This window comes from Rhinopithecus bieti, unplaced genomic scaffold, assembly GCF_001698545.2.
Source record: "Rhinopithecus bieti isolate Rb0 unplaced genomic scaffold, ASM169854v2 scaffold_63301, whole genome shotgun sequence".
Classification (NCBI taxonomy): Eukaryota; Metazoa; Chordata; class Mammalia; order Primates; family Cercopithecidae; genus Rhinopithecus; species Rhinopithecus bieti.
In genome coordinates, this window is record NW_016824157.1 from 114,292 (window position 1) to 124,640 (window position 10,349).

At 45.3% G+C, this 10,349-nt stretch overlaps 1 protein-coding gene across 4 annotated transcripts in view; it reads right to left on the bottom strand.

The window, feature by feature from the left end:
• The window catches only part of PHKA2 (phosphorylase kinase regulatory subunit alpha 2), a 63,116-nt gene extending 53,767 nt beyond the window's left edge, over positions 1–9,349 (bottom strand). For all 4 annotated transcript variants that reach the window (XM_017862136.1, XM_017862135.1, XM_017862134.1 and 1 more), the window contains exons 1-4: positions 9,117–9,349; positions 6,766–6,848; positions 2,866–2,946; positions 1,536–1,634 (exon numbers count right to left, since the gene is read on the bottom strand). In XM_017862136.1, the coding sequence (XP_017717625.1) occupies positions 1,536–1,634; positions 2,866–2,946; positions 6,766–6,848; positions 9,117–9,330 (477 nt within the window). In that variant the 5' untranslated portion in view covers positions 9,331–9,349. The remainder of the gene's footprint in view (positions 1–1,535; positions 1,635–2,865; positions 2,947–6,765; positions 6,849–9,116) is intronic.
• Positions 9,350–10,349: the final 1,000 nt, after the last annotated feature.

A 10,349-nucleotide genomic window follows, 5' to 3' on the forward strand; every position in this document is an offset into this window, starting at 1 on the left:
AAAAAAAAAAAAAAAAAGAGATTAAAGTAAAGACAGGCATAGGAAATCACAAGGGTATTGACTGGGAAAGTGATAAGTGTCCATGAAATCTTCACAATTTATGTTTAGAGACTGCAGTAAAGACAGGCGTAAGAAATTATACAAGTATTAATTTTGGGAACTAGTAAATGTCCATGAAATCTTCACAATTTATGTTCTTCTGCCGCGGCTTCAGCCGGTCCCTCCGTTCGGGGTCCCTGACTTCCCGCAAGAAAGAAGGACTTAGGGTACCATGTCCAATTCACACCCGAGGACCCTGAGACTTCGAGCAGCTAGTAAGTGACAGAACTAGGAATCTAACTCAGGCCCAGCTGGCTGCAAAGCTCATGCATTTCCACTGGATTATACATCTATTAAGATGCACACCACGTCCAGGCACAGTGGCTCATGCCTGCGACCCCAGAGCTTTGGGAGGCTGAGGTGGAAAGATCACTTGAGGCCAGGAGTTAGAGAACAGCCTGTCCTTACAAAAAAATTTTAAAAAAAAATTAGCTGGATGTGGGTGACACATGCCTGTAGTCCTAGCTACTTGGGAAGCTAAGGCAGGAGGACTGCTTGAGCCCAGTAGTTTGAGGTTACAGGGAGCTATGACTGCACCACTGCACTCCAGCCTAGGCAACAGAGCAAGACCTCCTCTTAAAACAAAACAAAAAAAGATAGATTATACCCCAAGAAATACCAGGACTACCTAAAGGGGAAAAATTGAGTGAGCTGGAAGATAGGGTCAAGATGGGTGGAACCCTTCAGCTTCAGAATAAAGCTTTATTTTCTATAGCCAACTGAGCCCAGGGCCCTGTTCTGTAACTCACTCTTCCCTAGGGTTTCTCTGCCTGGAAACACAAACTTCTACCAAAAGCTCTCCAATCACAAGTCTTTATGTATCTGACCCTCTTTAGCCCCAGCAGCATACTTGGCACACAGTGGGCCCTGACTAAATAAGAGTGTGCTGACGGCCTAGCAACTGATGACTTGCACTCTGCTCAATAGAATCCCCCAATCTGTATTAGATCACTCCTTTCTTTGACCTGTATTTCAGAGGTCGTACTAATTTCCCATCTCATTTCTTCTCCACTTCCTACTCCACCCATCCCCACCCCCCGCCCCCAAGTGAACTAGTGCGTGCTCATCATTCAATTTGGGGGCACTGTGAAATAAACCTGAAAGAAAACCACCTATGTGTTCAAAACACATAAAACAAACTTTGCCTCTTGCAAAACAAGGCTGCTTGGATTGCCAATTCCATCTCTACAGCATCATGGTGTCTTACACTTTTCTGGTTTACAAAGTGCTTAGACAGACTAAGTTGACTGATTCTTACAACTACCTTGTGAGGCCAGAGGAGAGGGTCCCAGGATGCCCATTTTATGGGTGAGAAAACTGAAGCTCAAAGAAGCAAAGTATCACCAAGCCAGCAAGGTGGGGAATCTGCACTGCATCCCAGGCCTTCCATGCCCGGACTCTCCTTCCCTGCTCTCTGAAATGCAAGAGGCTATTACCTGGCAGTGCTCAACCTCATCCGGCAGAACATGAATCACTGACTTGCGTCCTCCATGGGCTCCAAAAAGGTCCAGTTCATCAATTGCCTCAAGAGCTGCCTACAAACACAGGTATGAGTTACTTTTTCTTTCTAATAAACATACACTCCAATATCTGGTGCTCCTTTTCATTAAGCAATCTAGTATACATGTTTTCCCAAAGGTAATGAAACACATTTTAAAATCCAGCTAGACTCCTGGAGTCATTTTTTAGTTTTTTTTTTTTTTTTTTTTTAGAGACAGGGTCTTCCCATTTTGCCAGGGCTGGTCTTAAAGTCCTGGACTCAGGTGATCCTCCCATCTCGGCCTCCCAAAGTGCTGGGATCACAGGCGTGAGCCACTGTGCCTGGCCCTATTCTTATTTTCAGTGGATCAGAGCTCTCCTGTACATTGCTGCTCATTATGGAAACAAGAAGGAGAAAACAGAAAAACATTTTCCAAAGTGAAGATAGTGTTCTACCAAAAAATGAATTAACCAGTTCATAACGTTGTGTGTGTGTGTGCGCTAAATTCATGGTCGTCTTTTCTCTCACGTTTTAACAGTTAACTTCAAACATCTGGCACTTCAGAAAGTTAATTCTTTTAGTAATAAGTACATTTTCTGTTTACTTCAACAGAGCATAATTTTATTGCTTTAAAATTATAGCCCTGGAGGCTCTACTCTGTCCAAAAAATACACTTCATTCTGGAGGAGGGAGGGAGGCACACTGTATGTCTATGGCAAGAGAAGCAAACTGGTGACCCACAGATTGAATCTGCCCCATAGGTGTATTTTGTTTGGCTTGAAGAGTATTTTAAATGAGTTTGAATTGGAGTACCTTCAGGGAAAGTTTCCTAGTGTCCCCAATACCTCCCGTGACCCCCATCTTGCTATCTGGCTAGTTTCACTTCGTATTGTTATTTGACTGACCTTGCAGACTTTTGAACTTGTAAGTCCGACCTACAAAGTGGTGATATTCTCCAGTCCTCTCTGAGACCCAGAAAAGAAGACCGAACATCACACATGCAGCTTCTTAAACAACAGCAAGAGCTTAGACCCGTGGGTGATGGCAGCAGCTAACCAGGACGGAGCACTCTTACTTTCTGCCATGGGCAGATTTCAGCATCGGAAACCTACCTTCTTTACCTAGAATTTCAGGTGGCTGGGGTACCTGTGCCACTTGAATTTCACATACTTGCTGTTGACGTTTGAAAAATATGCTAATCAGATTAAATCCAAATTCCTGATGAAGGGAACCAAATCAAAGCAGTAAAAACGTGCAGAAGGAAGAACAAACAGGACGACCGCCACCTTGGCCATTCCTACGGAGCTTGCATTCAATTCTGGGATGCCCTGATTAGTCTTATCTCCACGCTCCCACATTCCGTAATCCTAGGGGAGAAAAAGGTGGGAATCAGAGGGGAGAAAGAGGTATATGAGAAGTGCTATGGGAAAAATGCTTCATGTTCCTTTTCAAACATTAAGTGGATCTTCTCGGAGGCTTTGTAGACTCATACTGTGTTCTTCCTCGATTTCAGTTCATGAGACCTCTGTGCAGAATTTTAGAAGAAAATACTCAAGTGGGACAAAAGTGCATGCCACAACACTCTCAAATTTCTTATTTCTAGAAGGTATTCATTTGTAAGAAACTCTGGATGTATGGAGAACAAAATATTTTATCTTCTTAAGATCGAATAAAATACTGCCTCTCTATTTAGTCGATGCCTTTGAACTTATGTTGTAAGATGGAATACAGAAACTTTAGCACATGGGTCATAACTAGTCGAAGCCAGCAAAAGCATTTAAATTAATTTAGTACCTATTTTTAGCATCACCTCTTGGGGAAAAAATGCTCAGCAAGTAACTGGAGCCAAAGTCACAACTGAGACACAGAACACTGAACCTACGTGGTATTTACAAACCAATTACTAGGGATTGACTCAGAATGCTGGCACCCAGAGGACTTGATACATGTGTACCTAACGTATAATTCATATTTTCATTAAAAAATCCACATACAGGATGCTATTTAATTTTTTTATTTTTATTTTTTGAGACGGAGTCTCGGTCTGTTGCCCAGGCTGGAGTGCAGTAGCTGGATCTCAGCTCACGGCAAGCTCCGCCTCCCGGGTTTACGCCATTCTCCTGCCTCAGCCTCCAGAGTAGCTGGGACTACAGGCACCCACCACCTCGCCCGGCTAGTTTTTTGTATTTTTTAGTAGAGATGGGGTTTCACAGTGTTAGCCAGGATGGTCTTGATCTCCTGACCTCGTGATCCGCCTGTCTCGGCCTCCCAAAGTGCTGGGATTACAGGCTTGAGCCACCACGCCCGGCCATGGGATGCTATTTTAAACAATGCTGTGTGTACTACTGAAAGCTGACCACCCAGCATACACAGGACTGATGCCAACATTTCAGTCTTTATTTTTTTATCTCCAAAAAATAATATTTTCTTTTTCTTTTTTTTTTTTTGAGACAGAGTCTGGTTCTGTTGCTCAGGCTGGAGTACAGTGGCATGATCTCAGCTCGCTGCAAGCTCCACCTCCCAGGTTCAAGCAATTCTCCTGCCTCAGCCTCCCGAGTAGCTGGGATTACAGGCGCACACCACCACACCTGGCTACTTTTTGTATTTTTAGTAGAGACGGAGTTTTGCCATACTGGTCAGGCTGGTCTCAAACTCCTGACCTCAGGTGATCCACTTGTCCCGGCCTCCCAAAGTGCTGGGATTATAGGCATGAGCCACCACGCCTGGCCAGAACATTTTCAAAATGTGGAGATTGAGACTCAGGCATCCTAGAGCAACTTCCCCGCCGAGCGTGCCTGGTGACTGAGCCTGGGCTTCTTTCCTTGAGCACTCCTCTCATCTGCGCCTTCCTGTGGCCCAACCCACCTTTCCTCCCACCCTGGCACTGGGTGATTCATCCTCAAAAACTGCTCTGATTGCTGCTTTCCCTTGCTTCAGGGTCTAAAATGACAAATGGTGTATTTCCTAGTGGATCACATTCACCTCTCTCTGGATGGCCACATGCCCCATGATCTGGCCTCCTTAGACACACCCACAAGCTGAGAGTGGAACATAAGATCCACTTATGTTCTACTCTTTTCCAGTGTCAGCTTTCCCCCTAAGTCTACTCCTTTACTCTGTACCCTTTTCCTCAAGCACCCCCTAGCCCACCCAGCCGCACTCAGAGCCTGTTCCTGCCTCTGGGACTGCACAAGCTATTCCTGCACCCAAACTCCCTATCTCCTCCCTTCTGCTGATCTCGACTGTGCTCAGCTTCCAAGGTCCAACTCAATGCCCACCCTTTCCACAAAGACTTCTCAAGTTTCTTCAGACTAAGGTTTGTCAACTTCAGCACTACTCCATTTCGAGCCAGGTAATCTGAGCCGTGGGGGGCGGGCCTGTGCATTGTAGGATGTCTAGCAGCAGTCCTAGTCTTGGCTCACTAGATGCCAGGAACACCTACTGACCAGGTGCGACAACCAAAAACGTCTCCAGATGTCGCCAAATGTCTCCTGGGAGGGCAAGATTGCCTCTCATTGGGAATCACTGCTTTAGACCTGAGGTCAGCGAACTCCATCCAGTCTTTGGACCAAATCGAGTTTCCCGCCTATTTTTGCAAAGTCTATCTGGGACACAGCCATGCTCATTTGTTCACATGTAGTCTATGGCTGCTTTCATGCTACAAAGGCAGAGCCAAGTAGCTGTGACAGAGACCCTAGGGCCTGTAGAGCCAAACATATTTACTCTCCGGCCCTTCACAGAAAACCTTTGCTGACCTTCCTTTAGACCATAGTGACTTTTTAAAAGCCAACCTTTACCTTTTCCCTCCTTCCCTGATAGCTTTACACACTGGGGTTGTTGTGTAAAGGTGCCTCAGGCTTTGCCTTCCAAACCAGACAGAAGCTCGGAGGAAAGGGGGTTTATATACATTTATACTCAGCAAATCTGGCCCAGGTTGGGGCTCTGCCTGGCTTGAGCCCCTGTACCTGTGGCCCGGTTTGGGGTGATGCTCATGGCACCCCAGCTCCCACCAAGGTGCTAATGCTGCTACCTCTTTAGCCCCAACTCAAGCCAGCACATATGCATCCTGCAGGACATTTTAGGATCTTATTTCAAACAAGCATAATGGGAACTACCATTTAATCCAGCAATTCCACTCTTGGGTAGCTACCCAGAGGAAAAGAAGTCATTATATGAAAAAGACACTTGCACATGCATGTTTATAACAGCAAAAACATGGAACCAACCAAAGGCCCATCAGTCAACGAGTATTTAAAGAAGCTGTGGTATATATATGATGGAATACTACTCAGCCATAAAAAGGAATAAACTAATGGCATTCGCAGCGACCTGGATGAGACTGGAGACTATTATTCTAAGTGAAGTAACTCAGGAACGGAAAACCAAATATCGTATGTTCTTACTCCTAAGTGGGAGCTAAGCTATGAGGATGCAAAGGCATAAGAATGACACAATGGACTTTGGGGACTCAGAGGGAAAGGGTGGGAAGGGGGAGAGGAATGAAAGACTACAAATAGGGTGCACTGTATACTGCCCAGGTGATGGGTGCACCAAAATCTCACAAATCATCACTAAAGGACTTCAATGTAACCAAACACCACTTGTTCTCTAATAATCTATGGAAATAAAATAAAATAAATCAAGCATAATGGGCTGGGAGCGGTAGCTCATGCCTATAATCCCAGTACTTTGGGAGGCCGAGGCAGGAGGATCACCTGAGATCAGGAGTTCAAGACCAGCCCGGCCAACATGGTGAAACCCCATTTCTACTAAAATACAAAATTAGCTGGGCGTGGTGGCAGGCACCTGTAATCCCAGCTAATCAGGAAGCTGAGACAGGAGAATCACTTGAACCTGGGAGGTGGAGGTTGCAGTGAGCTTAGATCATGCCACTGCACACCAGACAGGGTGACGGAACGAGACTCCAAATAAATAAATAAAATAAAATAATAAAACAAGCATAATGGATTCAGACAGAGCACAGAGTGCACTCCAAAAACATGAAACCCCAACTCTATCCCAGGACAAAAATACGCACCTTGTGTGTGGAGATGACACAATCTCATAGCTCTAGTCTCACTAACTTTTTGGTGAGCCCCAAACAGCCTGGCCCTCAAAACACTGTATGATTTTTATTCTTTTTGATGACTGGCACATCGGAAAAGACTGCCAGGGTTGATACTTACAGCGACTTTATATGCAGCTTCTATGTAAAAGACAAGATTCTGTATGAAGGCCACCTCATCGAGGGTGAAAATGATACGTAAGCCTAGCAAAGAAAAACAATGAGGTTATGAAGCCATGTTGCAGAGAGCTGCCAGTCACAAATTACAAATATCATACTAGGAAATAAACCCTTTTACCCTCATTTTCATTTTTCTTCCAAAGGCATCAAAAACGAAGTCTGAAGTAAGGCATAACAGTGAGTGTCTAATCTCAGAAAAGAGGGAAGGAAGGAGGGAAGGAAGGAAAATAAGGAGAAGGAATGGCTCCATTTTCCTGTGTGTGCCTATGAGTAGAAAGGGTTGAGAGAGATTTGGAACCTCTGGTACAGGTTGGATTGGTGCTGAGAAGGTTCCAACAAAGCAAGGATTTTAGTCCAGAATAACCACAGATACTGTCCCTATCTTTGAGTGAGCCAAAGAGAAGGGTGAATACTTTTCCCAGTGGGAGACAGGGAGTCCCCAACTCCAGGAGCTGGCCTTCCACCCTGCGGAAAATACAGTCAGTTATAACAAATACAGGTATTTTTAAAGTATGAATTCTGGAAGTTGCTATGGATATGATAGGAAATGGACTCTTACATCAATGACAGAAGCTTAACTAATAAGCCAGATTAGAAGTTGAATCTGAACAAAGTTTAACTAGAAACTGAAAACAATTTGGCAATATATATGAGTTGCCTTTGAGTGATATCTAATTCTCAGAAGGAAGTAAATGAAGATGGGGTCAAAGTTGGTATTGCAACATTAGTTATAGAAGCAAAATAAAAGAAGGAAGGAATAGTTTAATTATGGTATATCCATTGATAAACTCACTAAAATAATGTTTATGAAGAGCTTGTTATATCATGGGAGAAATGCTTGTTATAACGCTATGTAATGAAAAGACTATGTTTATGTGTACAATGTGACCTTAAACATGTAAAAAAAAATGCACAGGAAAAGGAAAAAAAGACTTGGAGGAGCCACAGCCAAATGAAAGTTGGCAATGGAATTTTTTTCTTTGTATTCTGTTATATTTTCCAAAATATCTACAGTGAGCTCATATTAACTTTCATAGCCAAAACGTAACTTTATAAATGTGTGATTTATTCACACAGCCAAAACAATATTGCTGACTGATTTCTGGGATTTTGAGGGTTTCACACTTGTGGTCTGCAATGAATGGGAGGCCTCAGACACATCAGTTGACTGGACTGGTAGGTCATACGAACTCCGAGACACAGCTGCTAAGTGCCCTAACGTGGGGGAACAGTTGTGGCACATGCCATTGTGGGAGACAGACCTCCTGGTGTAAGACCCTAGTGGGAGAGAGAGAGGCCTGGTGTTCAGGCTGTCACAGAGGCCAGCAGCTCCGGCTTCAATGGGAACGAGGCACACCGCCAGCAAACTGTAAGCCTACTCAGCCTGCTGAGTAGCGGGCTGCTCAACCTGCTCTGGGCACGCTGCTGAGTGGCGGAAATGGTGTTGTTCAAATATAATTTGGAAAAGTGAGGGTGTGTCTAGAAGAGGGTGACCAGGGTAGTGAGTGGGAGAGCTGAAAGGACAGGGCTGCTGATCCTGGAGGAGAAAAGTCTAAGAGCAGGGGTGAGATGGCCTGCAGATAGCTAAGTGTCAAAGTTAGACCGGACCTAGGTGGCTCCAGGAACTAGGAGAGAGTGATGGTAAGGGGGCTGTGTGCTCAACAGAGGGAAACTAAGAGAGCCAGCTCAACAGCCTTCGCCTTGCTGCTGCCCAGGTGGAGGGTGACTGTCCTCTCTGCAGGTTACAGACAGGGTCTCTGCACTCACTGCCCTATCACAGAAACAAATGCATGGAATATGGAGAAGCATGCTTGTCTTTTGTGTAAACTGCTAATTTATAATACTGATTGCTATGGTTTGAATGTGTCCCCTCCAAAATTGAGGTGTGGCCAATGTGACGGTATTAAGAGGTGGGGCCGTAAGAGGCGATTAGGACCCATGGACTCCTCCCATCCTGCATGGGATGAAGGCTCTTATGAAACACACTTCGTGGAGCCTCTGACTCTCCTGCCCTTCTGGCCTCCCCCATGAGAGGGCACAGCGGTCCTCCTCTTTGGAGATTGGAGCCCCTACCGGACAACTGAGCCTGGTAGTGCCTTGGTCATGGACTTCTCAGCCTCCAGAACTGTGAGAAAATGCATTTTGGTTCGGTATAAATGGCCTTGTCTGAGGAATTTTATTAAAGCAGTGAAGCAGCACATGGCCTGACACACTGGCTGCTGCCTGCCCTCCTCCCACCCCTTTTCTGGATTGTCACTCCTTATACAATGGGCTCCAGTGACCCCGGCTCACCTGAGGCAGTCATCTGGGCCAGGAACAGGAGGAAGAGAGAGGTGGCATCCACCTGGAGGTGGCCCCACTGGTCATCGTCCACCACCGTGCCGCAGGTGGCGGTGTTGTACTTGGCGTGCAGGCTGTCCTTGGTGCTCTGAGTGTGTTTGAACTTCTCCACTTTGGCCACCTGAGGGAGAAGGCAAGCCCGCTCTGCATAGTTATAGGGGTCCATGGCTGGCAGAGATCACCGCCATGGCCAGCCACCTGGATCTAGAGCTCTTATCTGCTACTTCTGGGAGCCAGATGGACGGAAGGCAGGTGCTAGGTGGCACTGCACAGAGGGACTGTGCTGGGGATTCTTCTCGCCCACTAGCCTGAAATGTCCCAGCCTGGGGGGAATCTCATCTGCAGGAGTGACAGGTCATGCCAAAGGGTGTCCTTGTCTACATATCCCCAGCTGTGACACATGGCAGATACTCAAGGAGAGACGGACGGAGGGAAGAAGGGAGAGAAGGAGGGGAGGAAAGGAACCTGTTTAAATTTCAATTTCTTATTTCTTCATGTTGAAAGGAAAAGAGCAACTACGTCTTTGCTTGTGCTGACTGAGGGTGGGGACTGCTTCGTCTTCATCTTTGAATGTGTGCAGATCCTTAGTATAATGTTCTGTATGCAGTACATGCTCAATGAATTGCTTTATTTACCCCTCACTGAAAATACCACTAAACAATAATATCAAGTTTTAAAAACTCAAGCATTTCATCTCAATGAAAATATACCCTTTTATAAACATGATGGAGTAAACAATAATATATGGCTTTCTAGAAGTGGCTTTTAAAAAAAATGTTTTCTTCCCCCCCCAAAAAAGCATGTTTCTCCTTTTATCCATGTAACTCTTTAAAAGAGATTCTCAGAAACTGTCCTTTGAGACTGTGGTTCAATAGTAAAGTTACTGAAAATAATTTTAAAAAGAGAAGGTAGCTGGGCATGGTAGCTCCTCACGCCTGCAATCCTAACACTTTCAGAGGCCAAGGTGGGAGGATCACTTGTGTCCAGGTGTTCAAGACCAGCCTGCGCAACATAATGAGATGCTGTATCTAAAAAAAAAAAAAAAATTAGCTAGGTGTGGTAGTACACACCTGAGGTGGGAGAACCACTTGAGCCCAGGAGTTTGAGGTTGCAGTGAGCCATGATTGCACCACTGCACTTAGCCTGGGTGACAGTGTAAGACTCTGTCTCAAAAAAAAAAAAAAA